At 43.9% G+C, this 24,237-nt stretch overlaps 2 protein-coding genes across 3 annotated transcripts in view; one reads left to right on the top strand and one right to left on the bottom strand.

Moving 5' to 3' along the window:
• The window catches only part of LOC144507964 (mitogen-activated protein kinase 12-like), a 70,206-nt gene extending 65,438 nt beyond the window's left edge, over positions 1 to 4,768 (top strand). Inside the window, exon 12 of the mRNA XM_078235574.1 lies at positions 1,339 to 4,768. Coding sequence (XP_078091700.1) covers positions 1,339 to 1,412 — 74 coding nt within the window. The 3' untranslated portion in view covers positions 1,413 to 4,768. The remainder of the gene's footprint in view (positions 1 to 1,338) is intronic.
• Positions 1 to 22,150, bottom strand: part of LOC144507962 (uncharacterized) — a 70,747-nt gene extending 48,597 nt beyond the window's left edge. Inside the window, exons 1-2 of one of the 2 annotated variants that reach the window (XM_078235572.1) lie at positions 22,025 to 22,123; positions 10,299 to 10,385 (exon numbers count right to left, since the gene is read on the bottom strand). In XM_078235572.1, the coding sequence (XP_078091698.1) occupies positions 10,299 to 10,385; positions 22,025 to 22,102 (165 nt within the window). In that variant the 5' untranslated portion in view covers positions 22,103 to 22,123. Of the gene's footprint in view, positions 1 to 10,298; positions 10,386 to 16,214; positions 18,430 to 22,024 lie in introns of those variants that run through there. The other variant, XM_078235571.1, reaches the window with a different exon arrangement.
• Positions 22,151 to 24,237: the final 2,087 nt, after the last annotated feature.

Genomic DNA, 24,237 nt, shown 5'->3' with positions numbered 1-24,237 from the left:
GATTGGATGGCATAGTTGATTTGTGCAGCCAATTCAGAAGAAACACTAAAATTAGTGACACAGGTGGCACAATGGTTAGCACTGCTGCTTCACAGTGCCAGGGACCAGGGTTCAACCCCAGCCTTGGGTGTCTGTCTGTGTGGAGTTTGCACATTTTCTCCGTGTCTGTGTGGGTTTCTTCCAGGTGCTCCGGTTTCCTCCAACATTCCAAAGGTGTGCAGGTAAGGTGGATTAGAGAGTTATGGTCATAGGGCAGACAGGAGGGCCTGGGAGGGATGCCCTTTCGGAGAGTTGATGCAGATTCAATGGGCTGAATGGCCTCTTTCTGCACTGTAGGGATTCTATAAGGCCACTTAAAAAAAGACCATTGAAAAGTTACAACATGGAAGCGTTATGTATGTTGGGACATAGCCCCATTAAGGGAACAGGTCATGTGACCCAGGGTGTGGAGTGAGTTAGTTGGACCCGCCCTGAGTGTGGAGCAAGTAGACTGAATAAAGACCTGTGTTCTCTGGCCCCTGGCTGTGGAGTAGTTCTTGAGGAGATACCCCAGTCCTAAGAGGTTTAACAAAGAGGTCATTTAGCCCATTTTGTCCATGCCAGCCCAAGGACACCCAGGTGCCCTTTCTAATGCCAGCCTCCTGCACCCATAACCCTGTAGCTTAGAACACTTAAGGTGCAGATCCAGAGTTTTTAAGAGAGTTTAGGATTTCTGCCTCCACCACCAACTCGGGCAGCGAATTCCAGACATCCACCATCCTTTGTACAAAAACGTTGTTCCTCATGTCTCCTCTACACCTACTACCAGTTATCTTAAGTTCATGAATTCATAAGATATAGGCGCAGAATTAAGCCATTCAGCCCATCGGGTCCGCTCTGCCATTCGATCATGGCTGATATGCTCCTCATCCTCATTTTCCTGCCTTCTCCCCATAACCCTTCAGCCCATTAAAAATCTGTCTAACTCCTCCTTAAATTTACTCACTGTCCCAACATCCACCGCACTTTGGAGTAGCAAATTCCACAGATTCACAACCCTTTGTGGTTTCTTCTCAACTCTGTTTTAAATTTGCTACCTCTTGTCCTGTGGAATTTCTTCTTGAATTTATGGCCCCCTGGTTCTAGAATTCTCCACCCAGGGAAACAATTTTATCCTGTCCACTCTATCGCTTCCCCTCATAATTGTGTACACCTGAAGTTTTGTAGAGAGCGTGCCAGACTGAGTTCTCTATAGGAAAATCTTGTAAAAGACACCAGAGACAAAGGGAACAAAAATTTGTGCAATGTGTAAAAAGATGGTATATTGCAAGGAAATAAATTCTTTTCTTTTCTGCCTAGGTCATACGTATAAAGAAGTGATGAACTTTAAACCATCAGCGGGAGTACCAGAATCTAAAGAAACTGCAGTGTAACACTGGAATCTTAGCGATGGGCCAAGACAGAAGTAGTATATATTCGTGGAGCGAGCAGCTCTGAAAACATTAAAACTTAGTTGTTTCTCATTTCAATGTTTTGGAAAAATTGTACAATACTTTAATTTTATGTCGATAGCCTGCAGTTCAGCCACGGTGTAACTTTGTCTCTATGAAGGTCAAACTGAAAGTCTGCACCAACATTTGTTGGGAAGCACTTGAGTGTTGTAACATTTTTAAAAATTCTGCAGCAATTTTAGGCTGAAAAGTCTCCTGATGATAAATTAGGTGGGGGAGGGGGAGAGAAAAAGCAGCAAAAGCAATCTTGCCCTTACGCCGACTTATTCATGGTGCTACACAAGTTCAAGTTGTTGTTAAACGCAAAGTCTGTCCTACCTGCATTGTCTTCAGTCTCTTGGGCATTCTCTCTTTATGTGGTGTATGATGTATTTAATGAGCATTCTCTAAGTTGCTGCAAACAAAACATTGTTAACATTGGTTCAGTGTTAGAATTATAACAAACGTGTAAGGGTATTGAAAAGTGATTAATCTATTCTGAATTCCATTATAACTATGCTGGAACACTAGAAGTAATTATCAAAGGCTACATTTTTCAAATCCTTGCTTAGCATAGTTGATGAAACTGACCTCTTAAAACTTCCACATGCTGGTGCAGAGCATGTGGATTTTACACACTTGGTAAATAGTTCACTTATTTTTATTGATGTTTGATTGGCAGAGTAGTCTCGATGGTCCAAATGGCCTAATTCTGCCCCTATAATTTATGGTTTTATGGTCTTAATCTAACTACTACTGGTCATTCATTCATATTTTCAAGTGTTGCATTTTAAACGAGTGTGAAATGAACAGTGCTGTTCATGACACTTGTACTTTTCCAAAGACTTATTATGGGTGTTCTTCTCAGCTGACGATTGGAAAATGGGCAGTACCCTCTATTGGGCATCGAGGACAGACCAAACAACTGTGTAGCTCCTTAACCGATCAGAATCATGAATGAACCGTGCAGACTGAACCAGGATGTGTCACTCAGAATATTTCGCTCAATGTCAACTCATCTACAGAAAGAAAGAGAGCGAGGAAAAATAAAATTGGATTATGAGAGAGACAGAATCAAGATTAAAATTTATTTTAATTCGCAATAATAATTAAAATCTGAAGGAACAGGAGCCCATGCTTGTTAAGATTAATTTCCAGTGTCAGAGGGGTTGTTTGGCAGTAATTAACATTTACAACATAGTTAGAAATATAGCAGCATTACGCCATCCCAGGTATTTCAATGCCAAGTTTCTCAGTGAGATACTATTCTCGTGCATCTTCTGGAAGAGAAAGGCATCTCAGGCAGCAACTTCCTGATTTATGCATTTAATTGCATGTGGAATTACCGGAAGCTGCTGTCTGATTTACATTAATAATGATGAGTGCTGTTAGATTTACTGTAATTTCTACCACAAAATCCATCCTGTTATCTTTCAAACCAGGGAGAACATACTTCAACATCATCAAGGATGTCTTCGAGTTATGATAACTTTTCAGTTGTTTCCTTACACGTTGTGCTGTACATCTTCCAGTATTGCATGCAGACACTCATCCAGTACGTTACCAGCCTTATGAGCCTTATGGTAGTAGCATTAAAACTTTGGTGAAGCAACAGTATTGACGGAATTTTAGTAAATTACAATACCACCATAGGCTAAACCATTAAAATATTTGAAGAGTATCACTATTCCAGCTAACTGCCTGTATTAGTGCACTGGAATACATTAAGTCAATCGTATTTTAGCCTGTCAAGAGCACAATTGTAACATTTTGTTAACCTGTTGTATGTTAAGTATTAACAATACGGAAGCAACAATCAGAGCAGCAAGCTGCACCTCCAGAGAACACCCTTGGTCCAAATACAACCAAAGAGAATGGTGTCTAAAATTTTGAGAACTGCACCTTAGGGAGCGGAGAACCATCCCTTTAAAAGTAATTTATCTCTCTGGGATTACTACCTAATGAACAAAAACTGGAATCATTGGACTATTTGAGCACAAACCCATCAGATATGGTTTTACCTCGAATTATAACCCTCTCACACTGGGATCGCACTCTTTCTCTCCCACCCATACAAACCCCAAACCCCCTCTCATCACCACATGCCAGAATTTCTAGTCTCATGTCATCTGAGGATATTAAAAGGAAAGCTTAGCATCGCAGATAATTTATATTTCTCAAGGACTGAGAATATCGTCCATCAATCAAAACTCTAATTATTAAGGATAAAATTGATGTGAACTTAAATAGAATTCTAAAATATCTCCAGGGACGGCACAATGGCTAACATTGATGCTTCACAGCGCCAGGGACCCGGATTCGATTCTCACTTTGGGTCACTGCCTGTGTGGAGTTTGCACATTATCCCCATGTCTGCGTGGGTTTCCTCTGGGTGCACTGGTTTCCTCCCACAGTCCAAAGATGTGTGGGCTAGGTGGATTGGCCATGCTAAATTGCCCCTTAGTGTCAGGGGGACTAGGGTAAATGCATAGGGTTATGGGGACAGGGCCTGGGTGGGATTGTGGTTGGTGCAGACTCGATGGGCTTAATGGCCTCCTACACTGTACGGATTCTATGATTCTATGAATAAACTTCAAGACTCAGGTTAGATGTTGTACCTATAATTAAATAATTTACCCAAATACCTTTAAGTCAACGGTGAACTAGCCCATATGGCTGAGGATAACAGAGGGGTAAGTAAACTAATAGAATGGATGCTATAGAATGCAGGCTGTGCTGAGGCTGTAGGTGGATTGGTTGGCTGTAAAGCTTTGGAACATCCTGAGGTTGTGAAAGGCACTGTACAAACACAAATCAGTCATTCTCTTCAGGCAAAAGAAACGTTTGTGTTGACCTCACTAACAGAATAGGTATTTATTGAAAAGTTTATCCATAGTTAAGTGTTAAGGTAATTTGAGGTGCTGACATTCTCAGTACTTAACTCTAGATATTGGCATGTACAACTGATAAAAGATTCAGCCTTATTACACCATTTGAGCGACACTAGTTCAAGGGACTGAAACTCCCTCCACACCAGCATATTTCCTCAGGAAACTCCCAAGTACAAGATGATCCAGCAAGGGTTTCTCCTTAAAGAACAGTTGTTACTCAAGTATACATTTCTTTGTGATGAAAGATCATGAAATAACTCAAATCAAAATATCCCAGATTGTGTTGCTGTGCCTGAACATCTTATCAACAGCTTTGGTTTGTACTGAAAATTATGCTAAACCAGAAAAAATTCAACTTTTACATCAGTTTGATCATGGTAGAACTTAGCAATAAATCTGTTTGAATGGAAAAATTGTAATTGCTTACTTTTTTTGAAGAATGTGGAAATCTCCAAGTTATCACATTTAACACGAGAGGATTTGAGGCTGGATGAATATAGGGGTGATAGGGAACTGGACATACTGCAAGTTATAACACAGCTAACAGTTTTGGATGGCCTCATGTCTACATGAAGTAGAGTGAGAGAGAGACAGCCAAGACTGTGTATATTATGAACAATATCACAATCTCAAATGATGAGGAAGGCATTGGCCTAGTGATATTGTCGCTAGACTATTAATCTAGAAATTCAGTTAATGTTCTGGGGACCTGTGTTCAAATCCCACCATGGCAGATAGCGGAATTTGAATTCAATGAAAAAAAAATGTCTGGAATTAGGAGTCTACTGATGACCATGAAACCATTGTGGAATGTGGGAAAAACCCATTTGATTCACTAATGTCTTTTAGGGAAGGAAACCTGCCATCCTACCTGGTCTGGCCTACATGTGACTCCAGAGCCACAGCAATGTGGTTGACTCTCAACTGCCCTCCCAAGGACAACTAGGGATGGGCAATAAATGCTGGCCAGCCAGCGACGCCCATGTCCCACAAATTAAAAAAAGATCCTTTTACCACCCACTTTTGGGACATCCTAAAGTCATGAAAGGTGCTATATATTTCTCTTTCGGTTAGCCTGCCAAAGTCCTAATGGTAGGGTATTTCTACCTCAACAAGCATTGGGTAGAACAGCAGTGCTTTCTTGTGGAATATTGCCATTTTAGCTCTCCTCCAAGCACGCTTAAGATCGATAAACATTGATTCTACCAACCTGCTTCTATTTTCTTTAGACATAGTTAAGTGGGGTGTGTCTCAATTAATTATTGTGTGCATTCCTTCTTTGGCAAACAAAGATTCTAGCTGTACGAATTTCTCATTAGCTTGGTTCAGTGACTCGAGGTGAAAGGTTTTTGTGCATGTCAGATACCCAGTTGATCAAAAATATTGACTAAAAGTAGAACAATGCCCTAAATGTTGTCAGACAAGTTACGTTTTTCTGCGGCAATATTCTGAGAACGTGAGGACAGAAAGTAAATCAGTTGCATATTAAAATTAATGCCAACTTTCAGATTTTGAAAATGAGCTCCACAGACTTCTTCTTTGACAATAGAGAGAGCATCACCAGAATTAGTCTTGCTGTGATGGGTACTCACACAAAATTCACGGTGACTGCAGTAAATCATTTTCCCCTCACCTACATTTTTGATTTGATTTGATTTATTAGCATACAATAAAAAGTATTGTTTCTTGTGCACTATACAGACAAAGCATACCATTCTTAGAGAAGGAAATGAGAGAGTGCAAATTGTAGTGTTAGTTATAGCTGGGGTGAAGAGAAAGATCAACTTAATGCAAGGAAGGTCCATTCAAAAGTCTGATGGCAGCAGGGAAGAAGCTGTTCTTGAGTCGGTTGGTACGTGACCTCAGACTTTTGTATCTTTTCCCAACAGAAGAAGGTGGAAGAGAGACTGTCTGGGGCGCATGGGGTTCTTAATTATGCTGGCTACCTTGCCGAGGCAGCAGGAAGTGCAGACAGAGTCAATGGATAGGAGGCTGGTTTGCGAGATGGATTGGGCTACATTCACGACTTTTTGTAGTTCCTTGCAGTCTTGGGCAGAGCAGGATCCATACCAAGCTGTGATACAAACAGAAAGAATGCTTTCTATGGTGCATCTGTAAAAGTTGGAGAGTCGGAGCTGACATGCCAAATTTCCTTAGTCTTCTGAGAAAGTACAGGCTTTCTAAACTATAGTGGTGCGCTTTCGTAACTATGGTGTCCACACAGCCAAAACAATGAGTGCTTGGCAGATAGAAGAGACTTGAAATGGGGGAAGAAATATTTCAAAAATAGTTTCAGCAATTAAAGAAAATTTCAGCTATCTTCTCAATGAAAGAAAATGACTTACCACGTACGCAAATACATTTTTCTCACCATTTTTCCTTCATCTCACACACGTGCTAATTGCGCTGTTCTACAGCTCCTGACAGCCCTCACCCAAAAGGGTATTCACTCTTCATGTATTTGCCTGAACAGTGCATCTCAGGAAATTATCCAAGCATAAAGGTTTCATTTCCAGGTTTTATTCTGCCCTAACTTGATGTCGTCACACACATATTGCATGCGAGATTTCTTGTTACTGCTTTTCCTAGCTCTTTCCCACTCTAGCTCAGGGACACAGAGTGGACCTGTCAACTGTCCATAATTATATAACTGAGCATAAACAATTAAGGGGAGGCAGTGGCCTAATGGTATTATTGCTAAACTATTAATCCAGAAACTCAGCTAATGTCCTGGGGATCCGGGTTCAAATCCCGCCATGGCAGATGGTAGAATTAGAATTCAATAAAAATATCTGGAATTAAGAAACTGCTGATGACCAAGAAACTATTGTCGATTGTCAGAAAAACCCATCTACTTCACTAATGTCCTTCAGGAAAGGAAATCTGCCGTCCTTACCCGGTCTGGCCTACATGTGACTCCAGAGCCATAGCAATGTGGTTGACTCTCAACTGCCCTCAGGCAACTAGGAATGGGCAATAAATACTGGCCAACCAGCAATGCCCGTGTTCCACAAATGAATTAAAAAAAAACAAGTGAACAAATCTGGGACTTTCCTGATCAGTACCTTGTAGTACTACACCATTCAAAGCCATGGGCATCTCATTGAACCAGGCTTCCAGTTTTAATGAATAAACAAATTCTTGTGATTTTCCTTCAAAAAATGCAATGTACTGATAAGATAAAATCTACATATTTAATGACAAGTTATTAAAAGATGTTCAAATATCAGTTGCATTACAGAACCAGACTTCAGCATCTACAAACAAAGGTAGAGCAGTGTCAGGGTTATGGTGGGACTCCAGAAAGCAAGGGTTCAAAATCCCACCATGGCAGCTTGGAAATTTGAATTCAGTTGAACATAGGCAATCAGTAAATGACCACAAAAATGTCAAATTGTTGAATAAATACAATTGGTTCACTGGTCTACTTCAGGGAAGGAAACCTGCCACAATTACCTGGTCTGGCCAATGGATTAGACAAGCAACTGCTTGACATAGTTATACTCGCAGAATCAGACCTATTGGAGGGAGGCAAGGACACAAAAATATATCCTGGGTGGGGACGTTGGTGCCCATTACTAAGAGTGGCTCTGTAATAACAACCACTAACCAAGTTGGCCAAACTCTATCTTACAACCATAAATCTCATAAGGAATACAAACTCGAAGTAGGGTCATGTTACTATGTTTGATATAAAACAAGCACGGAAAGTAATATCTGCAAACAGGTTTAATCAATCGTGTTCATATCACACAGCATGCTACTTTTACGAAATATGAGTGATAGTGCTCATGATAAGTTGTAGGATACAGTATAAGTGAGGAGGATTGATGGCAATAAGATGCTTTTTGATTGTGACAATTAAGACAATAAATATAAATGCAATGCTTCGAGTTGAGCTAAATGTTGTTGCAGCCAAACTGCTCATTTCAATCCAATATGTAATGGAAACTATGGAAGCCTTGGTCAAGAGAAATCTCAAATCCAAAATCTGAAGTTAATAATTAACTCAGTTTTACAGGCACTGACAGGCTGTAAATGACCTTGGTTGTGGTTGAAGTTTTGGATAACGAATAATACTTTATACCTATTGCTGTTAGTTTTAAACAACATAGTGGTTTCCTCATTTCTGAACTTAGCCTGCAATCTTTACTTTTTAACTCCCTTTTCCAAACGATGGTGGACAATTTGCTGTCACCCATTGGGGGAGGAAAAAAAACTCAATATTGAAAAATTAATCAATTTTAAACTGCCTCGATATAATTTTCTAAGGATATCAAAATAAACTCTTTGAAATGAATTTTTGCAGTTGTGATGACAAATGCAAGCAGGGCGAATTCAAGTGACCCACAAAAACTGAACAGGTAACAGGTTTGGTGCATTTTGCAGATTGGGTTTGCCAAAGAAAGGTTTAACTGCAGACAAATGGAGAATAATAGGTTGATGTTATTGTGACACATCTGATTTGTAATCGTTTTGAATTCTCTTTGTTCTTGGAAACATTTCCCTACTTAAAATGTGTTCAAGAGATCAGGGTATTTGCAGAAGCTCTCTCATACTATTATAGGACTGAACCGTTTTATGCATAAATGGCAACCATTAGTCAGGCCGCTGACAAGTCTCATCACGTAATCGGCTTTCTGATCTTTTAATTAGGAAGGCGTTGGCACCAGATTCAGTTCTGAGCTATTTGTTTTGTTTCTACAACAAATACATAGCTGTTCAAAATGTGAGAGAGTTTGGCTTTGTGGAGATTTTGTAACAAAGACATTTGCAATGTAATTGGAAACATAATTATTTTTACAGGGCAAGATTATTTTGTCCATTGATTTCCTTTGCCTGATTTCCCCATCCCTGGACCTACCTCGGCCACGGGAGCAGGTGGGTATCTGGCTTCTGAGGTTCTGCTAATGACACTAAGTGAAATCATCAGTCACCCTCCATTTCCATCATATCAGTCTGGCTTTCACTGGGTGTATCTTTGCAGCAGAATGACTGAGATGAGTCATATAGTGTTTGAACCTGCGTCATACCACTCTGCAGAACAGCGTGTTGGGGCTTTTTTAGGGTACAGTAATAAACTGTACATTCCAAAAGCTGAAGAAATTATATTTCAGTACATTTAAACTTTCTCACTGCTCACGGAATAAAAGGTTCCAAAGAGATGGGCGGGCAGCGGGCATTATTGATGTTGGGATTTTGAAACTCGTTAAATTTTTCACAAATCATCTTAACCACACCACAGCAGTTTTCGATCACATGTAAAGAACCTGTGTAGGAAGTATTTTATAATGTTAAAAATTAACAGGTTGGGCTAAGACCAGTCTACACTTCCCGCTGCCTCAGAAAAGCAGCCAGCATAATTAAGGGCCCAACACACCCCGGACACACGCTCTTCCATCGGGAAAAAGATACAAAAGTCTGAGGTCACGTACCAACTGACTCAAGAACAGCTTCTTCCCTGCTGCCATCAGACTTTTGTATGGACCTACCTCGCACTAAGTTGATCTTTCTTTACACCCTAGCTGTGACTAGCTAACACTACGTGCTGCACTCTGTCGTTTCCTTCTATGAACAATGTGCTTTGTCTATATAGCACGCAAGAAACAATACTTTTCACTGTATTCTAACATGTGACAACAATAAATCAAATCAAAAGATCAGGGGAAGTGTAAAAACCCTGCTGTATCCTGAAAACAGAAGTTCCCCATCATCCGACAATTCCTTCATTAATTCTAAAGGTACACTTAACATTAGCAACAGATATTAGTGTCTGTTTGGTATTAGGTGAATGCTAGTATTTTACTCTCCTCCCCTGATATTGTCCCAGCAGCTTGGTTTATTGGACATTCTTCATTCTCATATTGACAGTGTCAGATAGATGTTTGACTCGGGGGTGGAGGTGAAGGAGAATAGCTAAGTTCAGTCTTTCTCTTACCATGTGGATACAAGCCATCAGATCCCAGTTGAAGAATCCAGTGGTGCAGTCAGACCGGCTGAAGGAAACAGAGACTAAGTTCAGAAGCTGAGAATAGATAAACACACAGGAAATTTGGCATGTCAACTACGACTCACCAATTTTTACAGATGCACCATAGAAAGCATTCTTTCTAGTTCTATCACAGCTTGGTATGGCTCCTGCTCTGCCGAAGACCGCAAGAAACTACATAAAGTCATGAATGTAGCCCAATCCATCACGCAAACCAGCCTCCCATCCATTGACTCTGTCTACACTTCCCATTGCCTCGGAAAAGCAGCCAGCATAATTAAGGACCCCACACACCCAGACATTCTCTCTTCCACCTTCTTCCCTTGGGAAAAAGATTCAAAAGTCTGAGGTTGCATACCAACTGACTCAAGAACAGCTTCTTCCCTGCTGCCATCAGCCTTTTGAATGGACCTACCTTGCATTAAGTTGATCTTTCTCTACACCCTAGCTATGACTGTAACACTACATTCTGCACTCTCTCGTTTCCTTCTCTATGAACAGTATGCTTTGTCTGTATAGCGCGCAAGAAATGATACTTTTCACTGAATACTAATACATGCGACAATAATAAATCAAAGCAAATCAAACACAGTTACTGTAAGCTGTTTCTGTTGATGATAGCATTGGTGGATCTACACCATCTAGACTGTCATAATCTGCAGCAAATGGACTTGATTTTTTTTCCAAACAGCTTCCAGACATGTCCTCAGCTGGATAAGGCAGCCAGCAGCTCAAACAGCAATCACCACTTTAAGCTGCTGCAGGTCTGTAGTGGCACATAAACTCCATGGGATGGGATTTTCCAGCCATGCTCGTCCCGAAACTGGAAAATCCCTTCCAAGGTCAATGGACCTTTCCATGGTCCACCCCTCACCTGCTACAATTCCTGTGGCGGGTGGAATGGGAAAACTCGCCCCCTCTTCTACTGAGCAACTGTGCGTGCTACGTACATAAATCACCTGAAATAAAGGTGCATTGGAGTTCAGTACAGTTTGGCATCGTATCACTTGATTGATGAGAAGACATCAGCCTTAAACATTAAATCAGGTTCTCTCACCACAGATGCTGTCAGACCTGCTATTTCCAACATTTTCTGTTTTTATACCACCTCACATTGCTCAGTCAGGGCAAGGTGAGGAAGAAAACCCAGCCAGGGTTGTAGGTCTGATCAGCAACCTGTCAATTAGCTGATCTCCAGCTGTGGGAGCAGAGGAACTAGCAGCAATGTCAGCAGTACCCTTGGATTAGAGAAGGAAAAATAAAATAGGTTCCATCTCTCAATCATTGTCCAACATAACCTGCTGAAAGCATATACGTAAAGGTTGCACGAGGACAGGATTTAGCTTGGCTGTGTTATCTTGCAGCCAAATAACTTCTCTTGGGTGAGGTGAGATGAGGAGGAATTCCTTCAGCCAGAGAGTGGTGAATCAGTGGAACTCTTTACCAGGTCATTGAATGTCTTTAAGACAGAGATAGATAGGTTCTTGATTAATAAGGGGATCAGGGTTAGGGGGAAAAGGCAGGAGAATGGGGATGAGAAAAAAAATCAGCCATGATTGGATGGCGGAGAAGGCTCGATGGGCCAGAGGACTAAGTTTACCTAGTGAATCATAGCACTGCTAAGGAATTAATCCCTTGAGGAGAGGGGTGCAAAACTGGAAAGAGCTTTAAACCCATTATTTTCTATCAATTTATTAATTCATGGAATGTCATGTCGCTGGATTGCCCATCATTAATTACCCTTGAGAAGGTGTGATAAGCCACTTCTTAAATGTCTACAATCCATGAAGATGCTCCCACAATGCTCTAAGGTAAGCAGTTGCAGAACTTTGACCTAGTGACGATGAAGGAATGAAGATACATTTTGAAGGGATGTTGTGCAACTTGGATGGTAATTTACAAGTGGTGGGGTTCCCATGCACTGCTTTCAGTGTCCTACGGAGTAGGGGTCACAGATTTGGGTGGTGCTGTTGAAGAAGCCTTGGCAAGTTTTTGCACTGCATGCTTTTGATGGTGAATACTGCAGCTGGTGTGTGCTAGTGGAGGATGTGAATGTTAAAGGTGGTGGATGGGGTGCTAATCAAGCGACTGCTTTGTTCTGGATATCAGGCTTGTAAAGTTGAAGCTGCATTCACCCAGGCAAGTGGAGAGAATTCCAACATATTCCTGACTTTTGCCTTGTAGATGGTGGAAGGTTTTGAGGAGTCAGGAGTTGAGACACTCACCAAATGCACAGCCTCGGATCTGCTCTTGTATCCACAGGATTTATATGGCTGGTCCAGTTAAGGTTCTGATCAATGGAGACCCTCAGGATGTTGTTGGACAACAATAATTTCATTGAATATCATGGGGAAGTAATCAGGCTCTTTCTTGTTGGAGATAATCATTACCTGGCACTAGTGTGGCATGAGTGTTACTTGCCACTTATTAGCACAAACAATGTCATCCAGATCCGAAAGTACCTATAAAGCCATTTATTCCTGAAATTACTGACAAAGTCCATTAGCAGTTGCTCAAGTTAGTGCCCAAGTACTTCTTGCGTGTTTCCTAAAGATGCACATTGAAACGAAAAGTTGTCAGTATTTACAAGCTGAACGGCAGCCTATTGAGTGGCTTGCCTCTCTATTAACTTCTTGCCATATTCCTTTACCTGGCAATCCTTGCACCAGTTTCATCTTTCTAAATAGTTCTTTTGAACCACTTTTTATACTTGCTTCTGTTCATTAGTCGGCTGTTTTAATAGTTTCACCCTGCTATTTCCCAGGCACATTCTTGGAATCATAAAACAAATTGTAAACTTGGTCAGATGTGTATTAGAATCACTATAATTTACACTGCACAATAGAGTAATAATTCATTCTGGGCAATAGCGTGAAGCAAGTGGCATCTCATCAGCTGCCTGTTAAAGGCCCATCTGATTTTCCGCTCCATTCCGTCAGCTGATGTGGTGCCGCCCAGTTTGTGCTACTCCCCAAGATAAATATTTCACCACAATAATAATGGTGAATAGACAAATGTGGACTTGTAGCAAAACCATTTAAGTCTCACAAATGCAAAGGAAACTATAAATTAGATTATTTTTTAATGTATTCATGGTATGTCAGTGCTGCTGGCAAGGTCAGCATTTATTGTCCAAGAGACAAGAAGCAGCACTTTTTAATAGCTGGAAACACAAGTGACCCAGAAGACCGTGGAAGCACAATCATTAAGCAAGACAGAAATCAATAGATTTCTGGATTCTGATGACAACTTGAGAAATGGGGATGGTGGAGAAAAATGGCATAGAGATAGATAGATGATCTGCCATGATCTGTTTGAAAAGCAGATCAGGCTCACCGGGCTGAATGGCCTGCTCCTGCTCCTAAGTTCCTGTTCCCCTATGTAATGATGGAATCATAGAATCCCTACAGAAGACGGCCATTTGGCCCATCAAGTCTGTACTGACCACAATCCCACCCAGGCCCTATTCCTGTAACCACACACTGCTAATCCCCCTGACATTAGGGTCAATTTAGCATGGCCCATCGACCTGTGGGAGGAAACCCATGCAGACACAGGGAGAAAGCGCAAACTCCACACAGACAGTGACCCAAGTCGGGAATTGAATCTGGGACCCTGGTGCCTTGAGGCAGCAGTGCAAACCACTGCGCTACTTTATTTCCACTAGAGAGAAATCCAAGTCTCCTTCATAGGAACTGAATTCATTACCTTTGGTGCAAAGTTGTGGTTGATTTTAATCTATCTCACTCCTGAAAATAAATACATCTTTAACGTTAAACTGTGATCAGTCTCACTCTTTCTGACCACTGAAGTTTCCTGATTGTGACAACTATGTATAAATTTCAGCAGTCACACAATTTGGGGATGAATAATATTACTATGACACCAATCACATTTGGCATTAAAATATGTTTGGAAAAGCTGGAGCTGCAGACTGTAGCATACGCCACAGCATGCACTTGGTCTATTGTCTAATATGGGAGATTTCCAACTGTTCTGAGAGCAGAAGTCTAACTTGTAGAACAAATCCTGAACAGACACTTCACCGAGATAAAATGCGAACCTTAAAGCCAAGATAAAACAAGACCTGTCTACGAGCCATACTAGGAGAAAATGTTTTAAAACAAGGGTTTGAGCCTCACAAAGTGTATTTGCTCTCAGCTATTAATATGAAAAAGATATCCAACTGCTTGTAGACTGCTATTTAAGAGCACCATCTTGTGGTCAATCCATAGCACAAGCCAGAGAGTCTGAGCTACATCCTATTAGTGGTTCTGATTTGTTTATTTGGGGAAAGAAATACTACTTTCTTAATTGTCCAATATAATTCTCCTACAATCTGGAAAAAGAAGCATGCTTTCTAGCCATGGAAATGAGTGCAGTTGTTTTTCTCCCCATATCAAAAATATCATCACAGGATAGTCTAAAAACACAAAACAACCAGACAGTATTCTTACCTACCAATCACATGAATCAGAAGAAGAATTCACTGCCCAATGTAGCTGATTGAAATGTGTGCAGTAGCATTCCTTCCTCTAGACTCTTTCAAAATGCTAAAGGCTCCTCTGGATCTATTGTACTTAAATATTTCAACATATAACACACCTTGTCCACAGCTGTCCTGATCTTCCAATATGTGTTACTTCACTATCTGCAAGTACCTAGACATTTACAAGGCTTCACCATCTCTAGTTACTTTTAAAACTTTATTTTATGCTATTAATTCAGTACAAGCCTTTCCATTATAAGGCTACGTCATTTAAAGTTAGGTATTCTTCTTTAAAATAGTTCTAAGTCCTTAAGCTCCGAAATGCAGATTTGTTACCTTCTGAGCAAAGAACAAGTGAAGGCACTCAGTGGAGTGCATAGAATCCCTATAACCTGCACCGACAACAATCCCACCCAGGCCTATCCCCGTAACCTCACATATTTACTTGCTAATCCCCTGACACTGAGGGGCAATTTAGCATGCCAACCTAACCCATACATCTTTGGACTGCGGGAGGAAACTGGAGCATCCAGAGGAAACCCGTGCAGACATGGGGAAAATGTACAAACGCCATCCAGTGGCCTGAGACCAGAATTGAACCCGGGTCCCGGCTAACCATTATGCCCTCTGTGCTGCATACTTCTGCCACGCTATGTTTACTCAACACTACCGCACAGATTCATCTCTTCCTCGAGTTTGTTTTCCCTGTTTGGTTGACGTCTGTAACTACAAAGTTTAAGAAATAAATATTTTATTAAGAACGTCCATCTCACTAAGGAGGCTTCAGGCCAATCCACATCCAACGACCTGCTCCGAAAACTGTGCTCTCATTTTGACAGCGTGACAAATTCCACGACAGCAGCTGAGACAATCCACAGCATTCCAAAACATTCTAGTTAAAACAACCCACAACATCCTAATGCCCTATTTCCCCAATGTTAACGGAGCCTTTCAAAATGTTTCAGGATCCGCATCCAGTTCTGCATTTACATCAAAAACTAATCGGCTCTTCCTTGGGCCATAAGCCCCTGTGTAACAGGTTTTATTGAAATCCAGCCATTCGTTTTTGAAATATGCTGTTTACAAACTAACTAAGAGGGGCACGAACATTACCACCTTCAGTGACGGTAATTTTGATAAAGCTGATTTTATGCTAATATGCACATAAAGTGTTAATTAGTGTGAGGTGAAAAGATCTATCCCTGAATTAAGTAAGGAAGAACTTTACTTTTCAACTTTTATCCCTAAGTTCACCATCTGAAGTTTGTACCTGTGGACTGCTTCGACCACCCGCCACCGCCACAAAAAAAGGTACTTAACACCAGAACACACTATCGTTAAGCTTTCAATAAAAATAATGTCAATTACTCTATTTTAAAGTCCAGGTCACCTTTTGGTGAGATTTTAATTTAATTGTAAAATAAGAGATCTCCTTTCTGAGAAATGAATATAATTTACAGCAATACTTTTCGATCAGCATACATTATCAATAAAACAAAAGTCACCAACCGTTCTCATTTAAGATCAGGTGCTAAATAACACAATCAAATTAAATATGTTAATCAGATTCAACATAACACGTCAGTTTGTTGGCACATTATAAATGAATGCGAGGATATCAAACTAAAACACATTTCTTCTCAAAAGGACAAAACCGTCTACAATTCTGTGCATCCATTTTGAATTATTTGCCTACCAACTTTAGCAAAGTACAGTCAAACTCAGATTAATTTGGAAGCAAAGTGTTCAATGTTTTAAATTGACAAAGTGAGGATTCTATTCACTGATCAGGAACTGAATTTTCGCCATTTTACTTTATTCAGTTTCTTTTACCGGGTATAAAATGGCTGTAATTCTCTGACTCAAGGTCTGTATTTCTGTGTTTGATTACTCTCTGGCGAAGCACTCTGGGACACTTTCTTACTCTAAAAGGTACTATATATAACTTATTGTAAGAAGTAATGGGGCAATTCAGAAATTATAAATCATTTCTCCAATTCTCACATCTCGTCCAGGTGAGTATTGTTGAGCTTTTAAATAACTCGGGTAGATCCAGATTATAACGGCATCAGTAGGCTTGGAAATGGAATTTACTAAAAATGACTAGAAATGGGAACAACTGAGTCCATAACAGCATCAAAATGGTGAGAGTAATTTCTTTATGATCCTTAAATAGGAAAGGAGTGTTTAAGAGTGGGAAACAGCAGACTGTTTTATTCAGGCATCTAATGGTGACATCTTAAATGTTCCACTGTAGCCACTGTTCAAAATAAATGCTAATGCCCCCCATTAAAAATGGTCTCATTCAAGTCCACAAAAGCATTGGGCTGCACTGTAAACTTTATTCATAAATAACCAATTACTGGGAGGAAAAGGTTAGTCTTTGGGTCGATTTCTTCTGGAATGTTTCTTGGAATCTGGTATTTGCTCATCGATGGTAACCCACTGGCCCTGCTCATTTTTAACAAGAACGCCCAAGCAGCGAACACCATCTCCTCTCCTGCGCTTCGGAATGGTTTGACCCATAATGCTTTCCAGCATCTTGCTGTTCGACAGGCTTATACAGTACAGTTGAAAGTCATTTATCACATCCTCAGTGTAGTATTTAAGGATTTCCTCCTTTGGAATCAGCGGAACACATTCCTCCTTGTGACCATGTTTCCAATGGTACTTCTGGCAGACTTTACTGCAGTAATACGTCAGCCGGCAGCGTTCACAAGAGCGAAAGTGACAGTCCACATCTTCCAGTTCATTACACATAGGTGAAGAACATATAATCGGGAATGTTTCTGGTGGCTTGGTTTCTATGTCAGAAATTGTGGACACATATCTCGCTTTATGTTGGTAATGCACGTAAGGGTCTTTCCTGTATTCTTCGGGATTCTCCACAGCCATCATGGCTTTTCTGGCCACATGTACGCCAGCCATTTCATATTCATCTTCCTGTGACAGGTACCAAATTATTTGGGGAAAGGAGGATCTATCCCAGGTTTGCTTACAAATTGGAATGTGATAATGCTCCGCCAAGACGAGCCATGCCTTAACAAGCAACCCAAGGTTCAATCTTTGATCAGACATTTTCCAGGCTACTTCTAGGCAGTTAAAGATCTGCAACTGGCAAAGATACTTTATGTCATCTTCAGTACACAAGACAAGGCAATTGTAAAGAATCTTCAAGCATTCCTGCCAGATGAAATGGCGCAAGTGTGTAATTTCACCATCAAAAACAAGCATGATGCCAATGTTTGTAACAATTCTGTATCGCTTATCCCACATGCGTCTAACGCAAGGCATGTAACAAGATATTCGACGCAAGAAGCCTAAAGCCTGAAAAAACGTAGAATGCGAGTGAATCAACTTCATGCTACCTTCGGCAAAGCACTCATCCACCAGTTCAGACCACGCGATTTCGGCAAAGCGCTGCAAAAAGACATGTGCTTCTGGGCGACAGTCCTCAGCTCCATTAATAGAAATTTTCTCAAACAAATTCAGCATGATAGTGTGTAGTTCTGATTGGGCCTCATAAGTGTCTTGTAGAATGAGTCTCATTATGCGTTTAATCAAATTGTCAGTGGAGTCTCCAGTCAGCATCTAAACGATATCACAAAGAAATAGCTTTCAAAACACATGAAAAATTAAACTTGTGAACATCAGCGAGGTAAAGGGGAAAAAATATATTTCACTAGGATAGTAAAGTTGATTGGAAACAAGACATTTCCATGTGCCATTTTAACAGCCGGTTAACATAGAACCTCATGCATGGACAGATCTTTTTGCTGGGTATACGTGTCCTCTTGTCACAACACATCATCAGGGCAACAACTGAGTTGCATTTTGTTTCGACATACTTAAAAGAACGCCTACAAAATACAAAGGGAAAGTGGATAGTCTAAACCAGTGCTTTGTTAACCATACTATAACTATTAGGAACAACTGAATAGGCTGGATTTTCTCTAGAAAAAAAGATTGAGGGGAGTTTTAATAGAGATCTACCAAATTATGAAAGGATTTAATAGGGTGGACATAAAGATGTTTCCATTTATAGATGAGATCAAAACTGGGGACTATAAGTGCAAGATGGTCACTAATAAACCCAATAAGAAATTCAAGAGAAACTTCTTAATCCAGAGAAATAAAAGCCAAATACTGTGGTCGCTGGAAATATGAAATAAAAACAGACAATGCTGGGAAAACTCAGCAGCTCTGGTAGCATCTGTGGAAAGAATTGAAGAGTCATTTGAACTTGAAACATTAACACAGTTCCGTCTGTGTGGAGTTTGCACAATCTTCTCGTGTCTGCGTGGGTTTCCTCCGGGTGCTCCGGTTTCCTCCCACAGTCCAAAGATGTGCGGGTTAGGTTGATTGGCCAGGTTAAAAATTGCCCCTTAGAGTCCTGGGATGTGTAGGTTAGAGGGATTAGCGGGTAAATATGTGGGGGTAGGGCCTGGATGGGATTGTGGTCGGTGCAGACTCGATGGGCCGAATGGCCTCCTTCTGCACTGTAGGGTTTCTATGTTTCTCTCACCACAGATGCTGCAAGACCAGCTGAGTTTTCCCAGCAGTTTCTGTTTTTATCTCTTTATCCAGAGTGTGGAACTCAGGATCAAAAATAGATTAGGAAAATTGTACCTTCAAGCGGAAAATAGATATGGACAGAGGGAGAAAGGAATAAATGGATATGGTGACAGGATGAGATGATATTAGATGGGGCAGGCATGTGGGATATAAACACTGGCACAGATGAGTTGCATTGAATGATGACAGGAGATCATAGAAGAATCATAGAACCCCTACAGCACAGAAAGAGGCCATTCGGCCCATCGAGTCTGCACCAACCACAATCCCACACAGGCCGTACCCCCATATCCCTACATATTTACCCACTAATCCCTCTAACCTACGCATCTCAGGACACGAAGGGCAATTTTTAGCATAGCCAATCAACCTAATCCGCACATCTTTGGACTGTGGGAGGAAACCGGAGCACCCGGAGGAAACCCACACAGACACGAGGAGAATGTGCAAACTCCACACAGAGTGACCGAAGCCGGGAATCGAACCCAGGTCCCTGGAGCTGTGAAGCAGCAGTGCTAACCACTGTGCTACCGTGCCGCTGATTGAAAAGTATAACATTCTAACAGGGCTGGACAGACTAGATGCAGGGAGAATGTTTTCCCTGGTGGGGGAATCTAGAACGAGGAGACAGTGTCAGGATACAGGATAGACCATTCAGAACTGAGATGAGGAAAAATTTATTCAAAGGGTAGTGAGCCTGTTGATTTCTCTACCATAGAAGGCCATGTCACTAAATGTATTCAATAAAGAGACAGATCATTTTTAGATTTTAATGGCATCAAGAGGTATGGGGAGAATGAGGGAGTATGGCATTGAGATGGAGGATCAGCCAGAATCATATTGAATGGGCTCCAAGGGCCAAATAGCCTACTCCTGCCCCTAGTTTCTATGAATTGTTTATGTTGTCATTCTATATAACAAGCTGAAAACCATGAATGGATTGGGGGTACATAAGGAATTCATCCCAAATATAGACTTGATTTTGTTTAGTGCCTTTCATGGCCTCAGCTGGTCCCAGATCACTTCTGAAGTGTTGTCACTGTTGTAATGAGAGCAAGAGGGGAAATGCATGATTGTCTACAGCATCAACGTGGGGTTTAATGTTGTCCACAGCAGGGACGTGGGGTTAAATACTGTCCGGGGGGCGGGTGGAGAGAGGAGCTCCGGGGGGGTGGAGAGAGGAGCTGCGGGGGGGGGGGGGGGTGGAGAGAGGAGCTGCCGGGGGGGGGGGGGAGGAGAGAGGAGCTGCGGGGGGGGGGGGGGGGGGAGGGAGGAGAGAGGAGCTGCCGGGGGGGGGGGGGGGGGGGGGTGGAGAGAGGAGCTGCGGGGGGGGGGGGGGGGGGGAGGGAGGCGGGGAGGGAGGGAGGCGGGGAGGGAGGGAGGCGGGGGGGGTGGAGAGAGGAGCTGCCGGGGGGGAGGGGGGGTGGAGGGAGGAGCTGCGGGGGGGGGGGGGGGGAGAGAGAGAGAGAGGAGCTGCCGGGGGGGGGGGGGGAGAGAGAGAGGAGCTGCCGGGGGGGGGGGGGGGGGGAGAGAGAGAGGAGCTGCTGGGGGGGGGGGGGGGGGAGAGAGAGGAGCTGCGGGGGGGGGGGGGAAGAGAGAGGAGCTGCGGGGGGGGGGGGGGGGTGGAGAGAGGAGCTGCCGGGGGGGGGGGGGGGGTGGAGAGAGGAGCTGCGGGGGGGGGGGGGGGGTGGAGAGAGGAGCTGCGGGGGGGGGGGGGGGGTGGAGAGAGGAGCTGCGGGGGGGGGGGGGGTGGAGAGAGGAGCTGCGGGGGGGGGGGGGGTGGAGAGAGGAGCTGCGGGGGGGGGGGGGTGGAGAGAGGAGCTGCGGGGGGGGGGGGAGAGAGAGGAGTTGCGGGGGGGGGGGGGGTGGAGAGAGGAGCTGCGGGGGGGGGGGGGAGAGGTGGAGAGAGGAGCTGCCGGGGGGGGGGGGGAGAGGTGGAGAGAGGAGCTGCCGGGAGAGGGGGGAGGGGTGGGTGGAGAGAGGAGCTGCCGGGGGGGGGGGGGGTGGAGAGAGGAGCTGCGGGGGGGGGGTGGGTGGAGAGAGGAGCTGCGGGGGGGGGGGGGGGGTGGGTGGAGAGAGGAGCTGCGGGGGGGGGGGGGGGTGGAGAGAGGAGCTGCGGGGGGGGGGGGGGGTGGAGAGAGGAGCTGCGGGGGGGGGGGGTGGAGAGAGGAGCTGCGGGGGGGGGGGGGGGGTGGAGAGAGGAGCTGCGGGGGGGGGGGTGGAGAGAGGAGCTGGGGGGGGGGGGGGGTGGAGAGAGGAGCTGGGGGGGGGGGGGGGGCGGGGTGGAGAGAGGAGCTGCCGGGGGGGGGGGGGGGGTGGAGAGAGGAGCTGCCGGGGGGGGGGGGGGGGGGTGGAGAGAGGAGCTGCCGGGGGGGGGGGGGGGGTGGAGAGAGGAGCTGCCGGGGGGGGGGGGGGGGAGAGAGGAGCTGCCGGGGGGTGGGGGTGGAGAGAGGAGCTGCCGGGGGGGGGGGGGTGGGGGTGGAGAGAGGAGCTGCCGGGGGGGGGGGGGGGGACAGGTATGTGGAGTCACTCACAGGCGGTGGCTGATATCAGACTGGGCGGGAATCGCAGCAGCCCTGGGGGAATCTCTCCCCTGACCTCCTGCACTCACCTCCAGCCGCTGTTTGTACGGGATGCCGTTCCCTTCCCGCACCAACCCCGGCCTCTCTGCCTCTGCCGCTGCCGCCATCTTTCACCCCCTGTCCGGGCCGAGGACACAGCGGCCGAAAGAGAGACCCTCCTCTCGGCAGCTCAGCCCCGGCCTCCGGGCGCTGCTGCCACCTACAGGACCGCAGAACTGTCACACCGCATCCCACTCTGCCAAAATAACAACCCCAATTGCCAGTCAAGTTAATATTTCTTTTGTTTACTAGTGTCACAAGCCGGCTTACATTAACACTGCAATGAAGTTACTGTGAAAATCCCCTAGACTCCACACTCCGGCACCTGTTCGGGTACACTGAGGGAGAATTTAGCATGGCCAATGCACCTGACCTGTACGTCTTTTGGACTGTGGGAGGAAACCGGAGCACCCGGAGAAAACCCACGCAAATATGGGGAGAACGTGCAGACTCCGCACAGACAGTAACTCAAGCCAGGAATCGAACCCGGGTCCCTGGCAGCAGTGCTAACGATGATGTGGAGATGCCGGCGTTGGACTGGGGTAAACTGGGTTATGATGTGGAGATGCTTTAAGACCTGGTTGGTTGTAGAGATTCGCATTCTAATCAGTATTCTGTAACTTGATTTTGTGTCTCTGTATGCCCTGTTTGAGAGCAGATATCCACTCCATCTGACGAAGGAGCAGCGCTCCGAAAGCTAATGGAATTTGCTACCAAATAAACCTGTTGGACTTTAACCTGGTGTTGTTAAAACTCTTACTGTGTAAACTGGGTTAGCAGTGCTAACCACAGTGCCTCCCACCGATAAAATCAAAATACTGCAGATGCTGGAATCTGAAACAAGAACTGGAAAAGCTTGGATCTGCTGAGTTTTTCCTATAGATACTATGGATGCTGGAAATCTGAAATAAAGACAGAAAATGCTGGAAACAATCACGAGGAAAGATTAACTTGCTGGGTACTTCCAGTATTTCATAGAATCATAGAATCCCTACAGTGCAGAAGATGCCATTTGACCCATCTGCACCTACTCTCTGACAGAGCATCTTACCCAGGCCCTTTCTCCCGGCCTATTCCCGTAACCCCACAAATTTCCCATGGCAATCCATCTAACCTACACACCTTGTGTCACTAAGGGGCAATTTAGCATGGCCCATCCACCTAACCTGCACTTCGTTGGACTGTGGGTGGAAACCGGAGGAAATCCACGCAGATATGAGGCGAGCATGTAAAATCTACACAGTCACCCAAGGCTGGAATCGAACTCGGGTCCCTGGAGCTGTGAGGCAGCAGCGCGAACCACTGTGCCACCGTGCCGCCCTCACGTTTACTATTATTATTTATCCAGCTTGTATCCCAGATATTCATACCACAGTCCCTATGTAGTAAAAACTTAAATTTTTAAAAAATTGCATCGTTATGCATCTCCTTTAAAGTTGCTAAAGGAATCGCTGCTGTGATTGACTTTGACTTTCTCTGCTCCACATTGGAGGCAGGAATTTTTCAGTCAACAAATAACGATAGGGCGGCACGGTAGCACAGTGGTTAGCACTGCTGCTTCACAGCTCCAGGATCCCGGGTTCGATTCCCGGCTCGGGTCACTGTCTGTGTGGAGTTTGCACATTCTCCTCGTGTCTGCGTGGGTTTCCTCCGGGTGCTCCGGTTTCCTCCCACAGTCCAAAGATGTGCGGGTTAGGTTGATTGGCCAGGTTAAAAAAAAAATTGCCCCTTAGAGTCCTGGGATGCGTAGATTAGAGGGATTAGCAGGTAAAAATATGTGGGGGTAGGGCCTGGGTGGGATTGTGGTCGGTGCAGACTCGTTGGGCCGAATGGCCTCCTTCTGCACTGTAGGGTTTCTATGATTTCTATGATATCTATATGGAACTATGCTCCAGTAAGGTAACTTATTCCTTTTATGTATTCCAGTTTTCTGCTTCTTCCATCATTCCTCATTTTAGTTGTCCAGGAGTCAAAGTGTCAATTGTCTATATAACAGGGAGCGATATAGCACCAAGGCCAGTTTTGTTTTAACTAATATAAAAGCAAAATGCTGCTTGAAATACTGGAAATCTGAAATAAAAACGAAAACTGCTGGAAGTACTCAGCAAGTCAGGAAAGGTCTGTGGAGAGAAACAGAGTTAATGGGTGGGTTTTTACAGCCTCGCTCGTCCCGAAACTGTAAAATCCCACCAGAGTTCAACGG

This window comes from Mustelus asterias, chromosome 19 (assembly GCF_964213995.1).
Source record: "Mustelus asterias chromosome 19, sMusAst1.hap1.1, whole genome shotgun sequence".
Taxonomy (NCBI): domain Eukaryota; kingdom Metazoa; phylum Chordata; class Chondrichthyes; order Carcharhiniformes; family Triakidae; genus Mustelus; species Mustelus asterias.
This window is presented reverse-complemented; position numbering and strand designations above follow the sequence as displayed.